At 39.7% G+C, this 16,442-nt stretch overlaps 1 protein-coding gene across 1 annotated transcript in view; it reads left to right on the plus strand.

Annotated features, from left to right (window-relative positions):
• Positions 1-6,536: 6,536 nt before the first annotated feature.
• Ser (protein serrate) overlaps positions 6,537-16,442 on the plus strand; it is a 43,546-nt gene continuing 33,640 nt past the window's right edge. The window contains exon 1 of the mRNA XM_087408712.1: positions 6,537-9,408. Within this exon, the coding sequence (XP_087264838.1) occupies positions 9,361-9,408 (48 nt within the window). The 5' untranslated portion in view covers positions 6,537-9,360. The remainder of the gene's footprint in view (positions 9,409-16,442) is intronic.

Consider the following 16,442-nt stretch of genomic DNA (forward strand, 5'->3'; position numbering starts at 1 on the left):
GATTCCTTCCATCGTCGATAGTACAGGTTAGCCCTTAAACCTGGAAACCTTTAGTCAATTCGATCCCTAATAACTGTGGGAGCCTCTACTTCCACCAATCGCGTCCTTTTTCTCTCACCTTTTTTTCGAGGGCCCTTTCACTTTCATTTGAGCTCTCCATTCTTCCTCTGTTTTCTGATCTATCTTCGTTTTCGTTCTCCCAATTGTCTCGTTTCTCTTCCTCGTTAACGCCCTTCAATAGGTTAGTTCTTATGACCACTAAACGGATTTCGATAAGTTTTCATTAGCGACAGGTAGAAAGGACACCTGTCGATCCCTACCTTAACACAACCAAAGATAGTCTCCTGTGTGTAGGAAAGGATAGCAGCTCGCCTTGTTAAAAGCCACCTTGCTCGCTTCCAATATATAGTATCACTGCAGTAACATATACATATCTGACACGACGAAAGGATCCTCCAGAAAATCGGCATTTTTCCAAATTAATGGGATTTTAACTAAGTCAGAATAGAACGTCACTGTCAACAACCTTATCTGCGACCGATCTACGGTTAGCGAAATTGTTACGTTCTTCTAAATGTTAATCTATAACTTATGAAGCAGAAACATAAAACTTTTCACCAAGTCGCGAACGTATTCTCTATAATTATCTCTAAAACACTGTCTAGTTATTCTAAAATTAGTATTGATGTATGGTTTTTAAAAATATTCTTTCTTTTTATATATATATATATATATATATATATATATATATACGATTATTGTAGTTAAAATTATTTATTCGAAATTTAACAAATTTTACCATCCGACATGCGGATGACTTTTGAAATTTTATTTTAAGAATCAATTTGTGATAAAAAAAAAGTCGTCCGATAGGCAGCTGCAAGGACACGAATGCTGATTCTAACGATCGTCTTCGAAAGCCGCCAGGGGAGTATTGCCGGACGAACAGCCAGCCTGTTCTCGTCGGGTAGATTAGATAGGTCTTTACTCGAATTTTTACTTCGATCCCTATGCGATTGTTTAATTTAACGAGCACAATATGCATATCGAGAATGGGACTCGTGGGGAGAGGCCTGTTGGCGGTCCAGTGGCGTCGTGGTGCGCCATGCGGACGCGCGCACACGAGACCCTTTATTCTTATCTCAAGCTTTTTTTTAACATTAATTAACTCGACCGGGGCTTATCGTGCGGGCTTCGCTGACCGAACCTTAAACCAACCAGAGGTCTGAACGCACACACGTATACTGTGTAAAATCTCGTGCCACGCGGCTTCATCGTGTGCGTGCTGTGACTCGCCAATGCGCAGAAAATTGAACGATCACCCTCTGCGCGCTGCGTTCGTCTCATCGGCGTCATTCGATTATTACACGCCCAAATATCTGTGCCCGCCTCCTCTTAAGACTGCAATAAAAAGCAGCGATTTGCAATGCGCCCGCCAAGGGGCGGTGAGACTTACTTTCGCGATCCTGTTCCGACGCCAAAAACTCTCATGGGACCGTAATTATAATTTTTTCTGGGACTCGCCAACCGAAAAACCGGATCGTAGGCGAATATTAATTATCTCGCTAATAACATTTTACCTCGTTACGATCGGAGCGCGTGGACGATAATAAAAATAACTGTTGTAATAACTGATCTTACGTAATCTTATCTAGGCACGATCGCGAATAGAGTTGTGGCTAATTGGCAAAGTGTATACAACTTGTAACGAAAAAAAAGTGGAGGTATCTCGCACATGGTTTCTCGATAACATCATATTTTTCAATTCGGTTGATTGACAACTCACATCCGTCTGCAAATGGAATATGCGTCGATTTTTCTCGCTTTACTCGCTCGATCGATATCTCGGCGAAATGATGCGTTTATAGCCAGAACGATAAATCTCTTTTATCCCTCTATCCGCGTATATATCTTCGTCTTCGTATCGGCCGGTTCGTCTAATCATTATTGACAGCGTCACTGAATTAACGGTACGCCGCATCCTTACACTTTTCCGTCGTGGTTGCCAATATATCATCTGAAAGAACGAATTAGAGGTACTGAATCGTACATCATAAGATACATACAAGCATCAATTAAGTACATACTCATGCGATGAGATACTTACGAGAAATATTAGAATGTATAGTATATTGACTCTCAAAGAATTACAAGAAAATAAAATTATTTAGATAGAAACATTTGGATAATTATTTATAATGTTACGACATACGGTATGTCACATGTAAAAATAAAAACAGTAAAAGTTAATTTTGTATTTTGAAGCTGCACTTATTTAGATCTACAGTACACGGTCTTAATATTTAATGTATAGATATAATTAGTAACTAACAAAATAAGTATTTATTGATATTTATAGAAATGGAATATTTATATAAATGACTTTGGATAAATTACAGAATGATATTTTTGTTTATTTAAATAATGTATATTTTATAAATTAGGTAATTTATAATATTACTGATTTTTCAATAATTGTATTGCTACGAGATCGTAGAGATAAAAAATATTTATTGCATTATTTTTGAAATACTTTTACTTTTCAATGAATATTATCCAAGTGCTCTATCGCAAATATCACGCAATTATTTAATAAGATTAGAATAATGAGCAGAGAAAGTTTTACTTTATTTACGTGCTCGTCGAAGCGTCGCTAATTACGCGCGTTCGTTGTAAAATTTGCATATCATCGATTCGCCGATTCGTTCCGTCCAGCAAGAATCCGTATAATTTCGCACACGAAGAAAAGGAACTACCAGCTATTCCAGGCTCATGGCTGTGTAACGGGCATACTTGCTTTCAGCAACAATTAGCGAGACGTCAAAAGGACACCTGACGGGTATTCGTGGGATAACGGAACCGGAGAAACCGAGCTATCCTGGAGTTCACGACACGCCTGCGAATCTGTCCAGCATATATCTAGACATTATGAAATTCTAGTGAAATCTTAAAGCAGCATGAAATTTTTTGTCGGTGTATATCTTACAGATGATTATTACAACTGATCGAATGAAATCTCTATTAAAATTTTATAAACATATTTTTCACGAATGTAGTGTAAATATAATACCTAATAATATGAGAAATATCGTAGTTTTATTTTAAGTACTTCCGAAAGATGAGAGACAAAAATGTATTGTAAAATGTATTTATCGAACATCACGTAATATTTTATGTGAACATGAATCGAGGTGAAAAGAAAAAAAATTGTTAAATATTTATTAATATAAGTAATCACTCAAATGTTTACATTAGTTTTACAAGAAAGAAAGTAAGAGTACATAAGAAGCTCGTGTCCTCGAAACAGGCTGCGGATGCAGTCGAGTTCGAAGCAACGTACGGCTGCGGTCCATGTGGAATCTGGTATCTATAGTCGGACGAATGCTTGAAGAAAGATCATTAAAATCCTTCTGCGTGTGTGTACACTCCGCGCGGTTTGCACCCCGTCGCGTATCCATTACATCTCCCGCTTTTGCGAAAGCCCTTCAGAAACTTAAACGTAAATTCATGAATAATGAAAATAGAAGGCAGGGAGAATAACATGTCTAGAATTTTGTCGATGACAAGCGCGAGAAAACTATATAGAATTCGTCGCAAAAATATTTCTTCATAGTACCTATCGTGTACATAAATACTAAAATGATAACACCTATACAAAGTGCTCATTTTATTATTTAACAGACGATCCTGATAAATCGCACATCTCGAGAAAAAAAAAATCCGGCGAAATCTGATAAAAAGGAAAGCGGCCAGGCAAAGGTAATTTTATGATTCTTTCATTTTTGCCACTCTGGTATCTCTGCAACATCATAATATTCACGATCACCGAACCGGCCCATATAATCCTCCATCCCGTGCCATTTGAGTCAAGATGTTAAAAATGCACGCGGTATACGGTTAATTCGAAAGGATCTCGCGGAGAACGAGACCGGGGACAAGGAAGCCGCTGAATGCGTGTGAATACTGGTAGGTAATTTCTTAACTGTTGGGATGGCGAAAGGTGAAGACATGCGAGAATTGCGAAAGTATGAGGACCGCTAAATGCCCTTATTATGAGCCTTTGCTTTTCTTCCGTTCATCGATTTTTATACCGATTTTTATATTGCGTACCGAAAATCCACAAGTTTTCTCATCTGGATACCATAATCTCCAAATTCCTTCTTTTCTTATTTTCTTTAAAACTTGGGCCGCAGGCTTTTAAGGAAACAGGAAAAGAAGAAAGAAAAGAGGAAAGGATGAGCTATCCAGCAAATTCGAAACGATCTCACGACACGGAGAAGACATGGAAGAGACGAGGAGGATGAGCACGGCAGCAACGGCAGCATATCAGGCAGCACAGGTGGAATCTCGTATCTGGCTCTCAGAGAGCTCGACAGCTGGAGGGAGGATGGGAGGGGAAGTGAGGAAGAGGAGTATGCGAAGGGTCGCGCGAGGAGAGGGAACCGCACCTAAACACCCTTGCGTGAACGCTCACTCACTCGTGCGTTTTCCTCATCCACCGGGAGAACGCGTGTGCGTTTCACCTCGTCTTTGCTCCCTTGCGGGAGAGACTCCCCATGATTCTCGCGTTCCTCCCGCTCCTCTTGCGCCTCTGTAATAATGTGCTCACATATTGGAGTACCTGAGAGAAGCACTGAGGGGGAGACGAGAGGAACATAGGGAACAGCGCCGAGTATGACGGAGGGAGTCCGGTGAACCTCGAGGTGGACCATACCTTGTGTACGTATAAGTTCAATTCGCAAGTGTGTGAGTGTATGTGTGTGAAACATGCCTACATGCCCACGGCGGTAATAAGAGAAAATAAGTAAAACCCTAAGGTACGAACCGGAGGGGGCATAGGGCGGATTGGCAGTGCGCGGCGCAGAGAGGAAAGGGGAAAGGTGAGAGAGAGAGAGAGAGAGAGAGAGGAAGAGGAGGAGGAGGAGAGGAAAGAGAAGGGATAGAGAGAGACGGGGAGGAGGTGAACCTGTTCCCGAGGGAGTTCCTTGACCCTCGGGGGGCACACTCTCTCGTGAGCTTTCGCGAGACGCGAGAAGCCAACGGAGTAGCCACCATAATGCCCGCCGGCTAAGCAAGAGGCCCTCGAGTAAGCAAGTCCTCCGAGACAAGGAAAAGAGAGAGACGGAAAGTATAAGCGAGAGCGAGAAGAATGATGTATCTAGTATTATAGTAAGAAGAGGATAAAGGATAGCAAAACGGGATGAAATGAGACGAGATGAGAGATAAAAAAGGATAGAGGAGAATAGAGAGATTGAACGAGAGAGAAGGAAGAGACGAGGAGAGAACGACGGATGAACGTGGACCAAGCAGTATCATCGCACAGCATCCCACTACTGATGTTCGCCCGTTCGTCCATCCGTTCATGTGGACCACGGTACGTGGTCGTCGTCTGATCCGAGAAATTGCCGCTAGAAGAGTAGAAAGAGAGAATAAATGCCCCTCCGCATTGCTCTGTACTGTCCGTTACAGGCTCTTTCAATCGAAGGGAGAACTCCACTGCAATTGTAATGACTATGTTAATCAAAACTGGCGCAAGCGTCATCAAATTTTATTTCGAAACTTAGAATTTTGTTTCGTTCAAATTTAGCTTCTTTAACTTTTTATCAATTCTCTTTACACTTTTTTCATATCACTAATGATATCTAGTGATTTGCCAAAAAAAAGGTGCGATATGACTGAAGCGCGCGAGCTGTCTTAATACATTTTCATTGTAGATACGTAAAATAATTTAGAATTGCAAAAATAATAATTATTTTTTGATCATGATAAATGTTTTTAACAACGCGAATGCTCTCATATATAAATTCAGAAATGAGAATTTTTTGTTACGATCGGTTTAAGAATTTCCTATTATGAGCTTTTCATAAATATTATCGTTTATATGTTATCAAATTAATCAATTTTCAGAACCCAGTACGATACTACGTGTTAATATGCGTGCATTTATAATTCTCCGATTATCAGAACATCGTATCACGTAAAAGTGACATGCGTCATTACTATGTAGTTCCTGAAAGAAGATCAGCGAAGAAGTTTCTTATTGCAGCGATAATTTATAGCCATTTAACTCGGTTCGGCTTCTCAGTTCGCACGATATTCTCGACACGCGAATTACGTGGAACGGTATATACTGTATGTATATGGGGCAGAAATTCAATGACGATCGTTACGACGCGATAGTGATGGCATCTCTCTTTTACGAGAGGCATTGCCCGCGAGCCACATAATGACGATGGACACGCGACATCACAGGACTTATCCATTATTCATCGCATCCAAAATCATTCTTCGTAAATATATATAATTTTATCTTACCGAAGGAGCCTACCGGGAACTCACCTCTCTGATTCGATAAACAACCCATCTTGGATACGATGATTATTAGCGACATTTAAACACTTTTTTTATCTCAGAAAAGATGATCAATTTACAGAGTATTTTGTGAATAGTTTTGTACCTTCAAATTTAACACAATTATCGGTATATTTTGCGAATTCTTTCATTTTTTAAATGAAAACATCACGCCGAACAGCTGCGCGCTAACTTTTTGCTACGAAAAAGTGAAGATTTTATTATTAAGAACATCATTAACAAAATAATTCTTATTTGAGATTATTATTTTCGCATAAATTCTTTAACATTTTTATACAGGGTGTTTACCATCTGGAAAAATTGGAAAACCTGGAATTTTTAATCTGTATTAATTGGAATTTTATGGGTTTCGCAGTTACTAATTGTAGAAAATGATAGATACAGTCTCATAGAATGTTTATTCACTCCTGTTTATTCACTATATAGTATAGTTTATACGTCGCTTGTACTCCAAATTTATTTTAGAAAAAATTTTTTAAAGATCCTCTAATTTTACCTTAATCTTGAACAAAAATATCTAGAGAAAATCCGGAAATTCTCAGAAAATTTTTTTTAAGATTTTGATAAACAGTTAAATACTCTATCGTATAATTTTTGCTTACGGAAACAAGCGAGATTTTAATTATTTCCATAATTCTCGTTGCGTTTATCGATTCGTTATTCTTCCGCAATACTAATGAAATTTATATTCCTCCGGCGCGGCGCAGCGTTGCAACAGCGATATGATTCATTGGACGGTATCCCAGAGAGCAGCTCTTGACGAGCAATCTCGTGAAATTCATATCACGAGCAGCAGTCGAAGAGTGGGCCTAAGCCACGCGTTTCTCATTTCGATCGCGAGAGAAGAGGTGAGAATACACAATCGTTCGCGGCGTTACCGGCGACTTGGCGATGCCGCTCGTGATGAAACCGATTGTAAGACTTATATACGAACGGACGTGCGCTCGCTCGTGTTCAGCCGGACCCAGCATCCTGGCACGGGGGGCACAAGTGTACATCGTCGTGTAATGCCTCATAGAAAGGCAAGAGAGAGCAAAGAGCTCTCGAGATGTTCGCGCAGGGCGCACACACAGTTACGTATGTGCGCGCGAGCAAACGTGGTCCGATGCACACGCACGTGCGCACATGCGAGGTGGATTTGCGATAGAAAGAGAGAGAGAGAGAGAGAGAGAGAGAGAGAGCGCGCAAACGTGTGTAAAGTCGTGATGCGCGATGCGGGAGGAGAAAAAGAGAGAGGACCCCGTGAGGATGCGAGGCAAAGGCAGAGGCAGAGGCAGAGGCAGAGGCAGAGCGGGGTACACGTAAAGGGGTCCTTCGTGCTCCCGGAGGTGGAATGACTTGGGAAGGGGGTTACCCGCTGCACAGAAGGGGGGACAAGCCGCGATGGATAGGGGGGAGGCCCGGAGGCCGGCCTGGCGGCTCCAACTTCAGTATCCCCGGAGCGACCGAGTCGTGTACCCCGCGGACGTTACTGCGTTTCCGCGCTCCAGCGTGCACAAGATACGGTGATAGGAACGGTACACACATTCGTGCACACACATTCGTACACGTACGAGTATACGTGTATGTATACATACATCCTTATGCACGCCGGCTACTAAGCGGCGTGCGTGCGTGCGTGTGTGTCCACGCACACAGCGAAGGCGCGTTGCACGCTAGCACACGCTAGGCTACGCCGGACACGTGCACACACCTGTTCAACGCGCGTTTCCGCGGCGGCGCCGACACCGGACGGTCGATCTCGCGGGCTCTCGCGTCTACGTCTGTCACGCGTCTACGTAGTGCGTAAGCAGTGTCACGCATCTCCTCCTTCCGATTCGAGGATCATGTAGTGCCTTCATTTAATATCTCTCTCATTGCCCCATTTCCCTTTCCAAGGATCTTGAGGAAGCTGCTTTGTCAGAGAGGACCGCTGGATTGTTATAATCCACCTGAGTGTATCGGTGTACGACGAGCGTTTTGCGACAATAAACAACGAATTTGGTTTTTATTCGGAGCGTGAACGATTCCCACGAGATTTCCTCGTCCTCAGTCGCGCATCAGGGATTAATTGGCGCATGAGATGTGACTGGAATTATCTGACAGCCCGAGCTCCGAATTGTTCTCATCTTTTGTGTACTGCAACACGTAAACGCGATTGAAGAATCATCCATCGAAATCTATAAAGATCTATCTTTAACTCGGAAGAAATTTCTGGGAAGAAAAAGTACACGTGACTACTACTAATATCCCAAATCAATTTTGAACTGTCGTATTACCTGTACATGTAGAAATACGTTGGACGTCGCGATTTGTGCCTACATCGAAGAAAATAGATGTCGAGTTTCGAAGCAGCGCTTGTGATCATTAGACTTTCTTCTGTCCAATAAATTTGACACTAATTAATTGTAATTAATTGCGATTAGTTTGCATACCGACGAATCGAGTGTAGAGCGAAAGAAAAAAAAGAAGCACGAAAGAAGAGGATCGTATCGCTCATGAGTATTGGAGTATTCTCGAGAGCGAAAGGTATCGCGTCGTAAGAGAACGGCATGCGAAGGAGTTTATGCGGATCTTATTAGAATCTTTCTTGAACGTCGTTCATGCACGGGAAAAGTGAGAATTCGAGAATCTTTACGAACGAGAAATAGTGAAGGAAAACTCACGCGAGTCTTCCATTCACCAAGTGTCGACGAGTGTTTAGTGCTCAGCGAAAGAGAAAAAGGATCGTCCCTCCACGCGGAGGACATCAGTGGATGTTGGATCATTCGGTGTTGGTGCGCGGACCGGAAGGATTTGCGTAGTGCAGTGTGCCGATAATAGAGATCAATAATATTCGGTGAGAGTGGTGAGAGAAAGAGAGCGAAGGATACACCCAAACGGTGCGGAGACGAGAGGACAGCGGAGGATCCACCAAAAGCGTAGAGAAGTGCTCGGAGGAGCGGCTGAGGAGCAGCAGCAGGGGATATCGATGATATGCGGTAGTCGAGGGATTCCCCAGGGAGAGACATGAGGGCGGCCACCATCTACGTCCTATTCCTTGCCCACCTCATACAGGTATGCATCGCGATATATCGCTTACATCTTACTCTGATTCACGAAGATACTCTCTCGCTTCTCTTCATTTCGAAACGAGTGAAAAGAGTTATCTCAAGTGTCAAGTAATAATAGCGATATCGTCGCGATATGTAATTAATTACACATTCGTGCAACCTTACAAACGAACTTAGAGAAAAGATGAATAGAATCAATTTTTTATGTAAGATTAAATAAGCTGGACGTTATTTTTTGCGGTGCTCTAATTCCGAAAATTGCAATTTGTCAAGTTGAGAGAGAGAGAGAGAGATGCAAATTTAAACAATTGAAGGGATGGGCGAAATAAAGGTACAATTCTACTTAGGCGATTTTTTCCGGCGATTAGCTTTTTTGTGTAATATCAATTGTAATAGAAAAGTATTGTAACATGTAACTTTTTAAAGACATTACATAAATTCGTTTGATATTGTATCCAAGTATAATAAAAAAGTAGCAAGTTATTTCAATTTTTATTAATATGAAGATTTGTAATTAGGCCTTTATTCCGTCCATCCCTTCAATTATAAATTTGCAAATCTACACTCGATTGCTTCGATCAGAGCTATGATATGAATTTAATAGAATAAGACAAGATACGATAAATTGCATTAAGAAAATCATGTTTATTTTAAAAGAGAAAGACGCGATTTATAATGCAAATGTCAAAATAACTGAGAAACCTCCAAGTATTCAAGTCTTGCCAATCTAGTAATGTAAACTCCGTAGCCACTGCAACGTCTTTCTCTGCAGACATTTAAGCCGGCATTTAAGAGCCGTAAAAAGCATAGCAGAGCGAGACGATCGTGGTGTTTATACTCATAATCGGGCATAATCAGTGCGAACGCGCACTTTTTAGTTTGTGCGAACGACTGTTTTCACGATCGTTAAGACATGATTAGATTGCGTTAACGTTGTACATTTGCTCGATCGCCAGTAGTAAATCTTTACGCAGTCGAGTGAAAAGTATCCCCTTCTTTCGCTTTGCTTGGCGACAAGCGAGATTGGGGGAAAAAAAGTTAATGCGGCGGTACAACGGGTATTCGAACAGATGATGCAAGCATACAGAACGCAGTGTGCATACAAACCCTCAGGCGTACATTCGCAAAAATAAACAGTTGTGACAAGCCATTACGATATACATTTATGTATGATTGAATCCAGGTCTTTTTCATTGCGTGTCTATCAAATAGGTTTTATTCATAAACTATGTTATAAACGTAGTTTAAAAATTAAAATCTTTATCATTTATAAGTATAATATCCTTTAATGCAACACAAATCGCTTAACACTAAAAGTATCAAACGATCGTTATTAATATTTTTATTTTTTAAATATTATAAAAATATAATATTTCGTGTAAAAAATTCTGAAACTTTTTTATTTTTTAATTACAAGGATATAATTTAATACATCTTTTGTACTGATAAAATATATTGTTTTTTATTATTTTCTTTATTTTCAAAATAATTTATTCGCTTGGTCCTATTAATGAATAACAAACATTGATATTTCTAGTGTTAACTTAATATCTTATGGAAAACGTAAGAAATCGATTATAATTGAATAGCGTGAATATCAATAACTTGAAATATTTGTACATACAAATACCTTTGCTATTATTGGTTATTATAATAATGTAATAGAAAACACTTATATCTGATTCACGAGTATCGTCTCGTTATCAACATGATTTACACAAGCTCTACTACCATCGCGTATCGGAAGTTAATTTGCAAGATAGTGCGGCGAGATTTCCATACTAGTCCCTGCGACCATTATAGATCATTGCGATCTCAGTGCATAGCGTTGACTCCTTTCAAATGCTCATAGTTTACCGCTTGTTGCATCACCGCACAAGGTGCTAGTCGTGCGTGATGCAGCATCTGCGATGCGAGGCCGTTCTCACGTGTTTTGATCTCACCAGTCTTCCGCCTTGAGAACGATCAATGATATAAAACTAAAATGATAAAACTAATCGCGTAAAAGTAATAAAGAAAACATAATTTTCATTATTAATGATTGTAGCTATTATGACCTCGAAGAAGTTTAAACATGCGTGTGATGGATACTGTCAAATTTTAATTATTAGTAGATTAAGAGAGAGAGAGAGAGAGAGAGAGATAAAAAGAAGTCAAATTTATTTTTCATTCGCGCATACACAGTTTAAATGTACAAAAAATAGTATGTATTAACAAATGAATTTAACTCAATGACAGAATTGTTACTCCTGATATTAAAAATAGAATAGTGAATCATTCTACAAATCTACAAATTATGAGAAATAAAAAAAAACTTAATACTAAATTTATAACTTCCTCACGTTCTTGCATGTTTTTTTATTGCTTTCACATGTACTAGCAAAGTCGACTTTTACTTAATATTCTACTCGCTTATACGATTACATAATTTAGTTGATAGCTAAATTATTCGTTGATATATTATTCTATATAAAGACATTTAAATATACATTGCGAAACCTAATTAATTAATTAATTTATCAAAGTCATTTTAATTTCAATGTCACGTGTAAAAAACAATTATATACATATCGATCGTTGACATTAAAGCAAATCACGAGCAAACTACTGTAAAGTGAAGTTTAGATAAATAGAGGCGAGAGAAACGATGATTCATTCGATGCAGTTTATTGTAATTTATTTGTGTCCTTAAATATTGATGCGATAAGAAACTCCGTTATTTTCTTGCAATCTTATAAAAGTAATACCTGATTTATATGTATGTTTTTACAGATTAATATATTCTCACGTTCAGTAAGTGAAAAGTAATTAAAAAAATAAGTCCATCAAGAAAAAGCAGCTTTTTATACTTGATAGAATTAGTAACTAAGAGAAACTATGATTATTGCGTACAAGGACTGTTTGGAAATGCGATTGAATTACACATCACGGGAAAAAAATTCTTCTGTTCCATCGGATATCGTTGATGGGAATTTACTTTCAATTAATCGGTATCTCTTTACGTTATCCTCTTAATCGTTGACTACTTTTCTGTATCACTGTGCGTAACATATCGCAGGACAACTACTACTTTAATGCGTCTTTCTCGTGAGTTACACAAGGATAGAAGGGCGGTACTACATCCTTCTCCTTGTTCTCAGCCAAGAGAGATTACGCACTTACGGCATAAGTATAGTTTTTTTTTTTTTTTTTGCGGATGTTGCCCCGTCACTCGCACTTCATAATTTTCTTATTGCGTCTCTCCTCTCTATTGTGCACTCTCCCAGATAGTTTCGTCCAGAAACGACAATGCCGAGCAAGTCTTCGTGTTGCAAACTTACTTATTCCATCGAATAGACGCAATAATATATATATATAATAATCTCTGTTAGTTGAGAACAAGGAAAATAATGTAACGCCGTTCTTAATATGTATAATATTTTTTAATCAGCAATTTTTTAATCATCATGGACTTATTTTAAACTTTATTCTCCATATTTAATGTTATTTGAACTTTTTTGATCGGTCATGTTGTGATGTCGAAAGTACGCCGATACACACGTAACATTTTTATCGTTGTTTATAAGTGTGTCTTATGCATATATCAATTTATTGAGAACTATTGAATATTTGATGTGGCTTGTAAACTTAAAATAGTAATGCGGAATAATAGGAAATTTTGTACTAATTCGCAAAATGTATATTTTTTCAAGAGACAGCGCGCGCCAAAATAAAAATGATTATAACTCTCGTAGCTATCCCGTCGTTTTACCATGGTATCCCGGGAAAGAGCTGCAATCATGAGCGAAAATGCTTAAATTATAAATATCAAATGTAAATTATCGGGTTAAAGTATGATGCGTGTGTTCGCCAGCGAAGGAGGCAAGCAAATCCACGCTTCCGTAACGATCGACAATTTCGGTCGAACCCGACGAATAATGGGAGCTTAGGAGCCGAAGCGTTGCTTCGCTCCGACCTGGAGTTATCGGGGGTCACCTCCTCTCTTGGCTCTCTCTCGACCCTCTCTTTTGTAAACGACTTTCGAAGAACGGGCCGCAGTAGAGAAGAGGGTTCCTTCGTCTTCTGTCCGTTGTTCCCTCGATGATTTCGACCTAGTGCAATTAAGCCGCCGCCGTTGCTGCTGTTGCTGCTGTTGCTGTTGCTGCCGCGTTGTGTGCGCTGCTGTCTTTCAATTACAGTCCGAGCAGAATTACCGTTATAACGCGATGCTGAAAAAAGTTCCCCGAAAGTGGTCCGAAGAAGCGCATATCCCGCGTTTGAGATGCTCGTGTGTGTGTGTGTGTCTCTCCGATCATGCTCTTCCGCGTGTTGTATTTTCAAAAGAAATATTAAATTTGAGAAAATTTCTATTACATAAAGACATCTCTTTCGATTAAAAAAAATGGGTCATTTACTTAAAGTGTACAAGTAATTTCCTAAAGATACATTAATTTAAGAAAACACACTAGCTATTCATGAATTTCACCACACGGCACACTATGATTCATGTATGTGAGAGGTTAGTCGTGAAAAAAATTTACGAGAAAATATATATGTGAACCTGAGAAAGGGAACTTAGCCTTCGCACGGTTGCGTTGTAATTTGCAAAGCGATTACTTCCGCGCAATTTCTTACGCGATTCTCTAGACTTTCCACGTGCACAGCTGACGCTTCCTCTGACCGCGGCGATCGATGAGCCTGCGATTGAGATCAACCCGGAAGTAAGCGAGTAATTCTTTTTTTTAGATGTATATGATGAAACGATTATAATACATACTTACAGATCATTCTTGAAACATATGGCATATGAGAAATTATCGTTTTTTTTCTAAATACTGCTATATATCTTTGGGATGCTACTGTAGTGTCGTATATTGTAACTTATTAATCAAGTTTTTTAATTGAAAAGTGAGATATCTTTATATAATAGATATGCTTTCTCTATTTTACATTTTTTAAAATATGTTTTTATGATTCTTTAGCCTCCAGACTTCTCTCCAGATCAAGTGTTTTATTTTATTTTTATTCGATGCGGCGCGCAATCACGGTTAATCGAGCGCGATCGACTTCGGCCGTCTGATTAAAGACGATTTCACGGGAAGCCGCGGCCTTGCGGATCGGAAGGTGTTAATGCGGCCTGACTAACGAATATTGAACCACCGGACTAGCAGATCGGCTTTCTCATCGTGATTTTCCGCGGCGGAGATTCCGCGACGACGCGAACGATCGCACAGTAGAGAAAGAGAGACGCCAGGCTATTAAGCTTGAAATTGCACGAGGCCTCCGACAATTATCGTGAACTCCCGTTATGGATTCCCGATCCGTTGAGATCGATCCGCATTCGTCTGCATATGTATAGTGAGACGCGCGAGATGCAGCGAGATGCACCTGAGATTCGTCCCGGTCCGACTTTTATCGGTCTTTTATCTCTCATTACCGCAGCTTAATTATCCGCTGAACGTACCATGGACTATCGACTCTCATTTAATATAAGAAACAGGCGATATGACATATTATGCAGTTGTACCGTTCGATTTCGATTCCAACTACCTATTAAATGAATCTACAATTTTTTTCTCTGTTGTCTCTATAGCATAGTTATTTCTCTCTCTCTCTCTCGATATTCTACATCATATTATTATACCTATTGATGATTCAACCACTTACGTTAATGCTTCAACTGACTTGACGATTACATTATTATCGCTTGCCGCACGAGAATACACGTTACATAATTGTGTTATTACTCTCACTGATTTTATTGAATTATTATAATAATCTTGATTGATAATTTGAAAAACTCTGCAGCTACTTGTGAAAACGAATATTTTTGCATTTCTTCTGATTTATTATGTAACGTGACATTACGATAAACGTATATTTTCATAATATATTACAATAAGAAATAATGATTATTAGCGCAACGGCAGCAAATAATTGATGGGTCTTAGCAACGTATCTCTAACTTTCCTCTCCTCTAATTTTTTTTTTATAAAGTTTTCCATCGATATCTTAGAAAATTCGCCGTGGAACTATTTAGTTGCCAATTTTACCGATCATTGATGTGTACTGTCGTAATTTTCTCAGATAGTTCTTACAGTCATTTAGATAAAGTTGTAGGCTCGACAAGAAAGTTTTATTCAACGTGAGTGAAGTATAATTAATCGAGCGTGATTGATTAAGTAACCATCAATTGACGGGCGAAATCTCGAACACGATTATTTCGAGCACAATCGTCTCGATCGCCCGCCTTAGTTCCGGCGCGCCTCGTTGGGGCTCGAGTTTAGAAGAACCTGAAAGCGGTCCAGTAAGACCGTAATTACACGCTCGCGCGATTACGGCTCTGTTCACACCACTAACGTTATCGCGCTGACGATATTTCGAGGCGCGGCTAATTAACGTAAGGTCGTTAAATTCGATCTTTCGCGCGGTCTTAATTAAAATCTGCGGTTACGCATTCGCCGCGGCATAGACCGATGGCTCGAGTTCTTCCGCGTGACAGACGCAAGATAAAGTCGAGCAAGACGTATATACGTACATCCTACGCTACTTGCGTTTCTTGTTCAACGACGACGACGACGACGACGACGACGACGACGACGACGACGATCTGTTAAGCTTCTGCGTCTGTACCTACCTCCTTAGTCCTTCCGCTTTCATCCTGAGAACCAAGAATATTCTCGCGCATCTCTCACCTCGATCCATCCTCTTCTCTTTTCTTTTTTATCTCTGTTACCATTTCATTCCGCGTCCAATCGGCGTGGCCAATTATCAAGAAGAGGAGGACGAGCAAGAATGCTCCTCGAAAGTGAAAACTTTGGTTAACTAGGAGAATTCGCGGCATAATTGACAACATCCAACGCTCTTTGACTTACACAATGCACAACGATGAAGAAAATAAAAGAGACGAGTAATAGCGAAAAAAAAAAAAATAGAGAAAAAAAATCAAACAAAATATTAATCTCAGATCCGGTAAGGTTTGAAGAAATGAGGAGCAAAGAGACGGAAGAGCGGAAGGACGGAAATAACGCGGAACGCGATGATGACCGGGGTGTAAAT

The sequence above is a fragment of the Acromyrmex echinatior genome, chromosome 8 (genome assembly GCF_024713525.1).
Source record: "Acromyrmex echinatior isolate Ae372 chromosome 8, ASM2471352v2, whole genome shotgun sequence".
In the NCBI taxonomy this organism is placed as follows: domain Eukaryota; kingdom Metazoa; phylum Arthropoda; class Insecta; order Hymenoptera; family Formicidae; genus Acromyrmex; species Acromyrmex echinatior.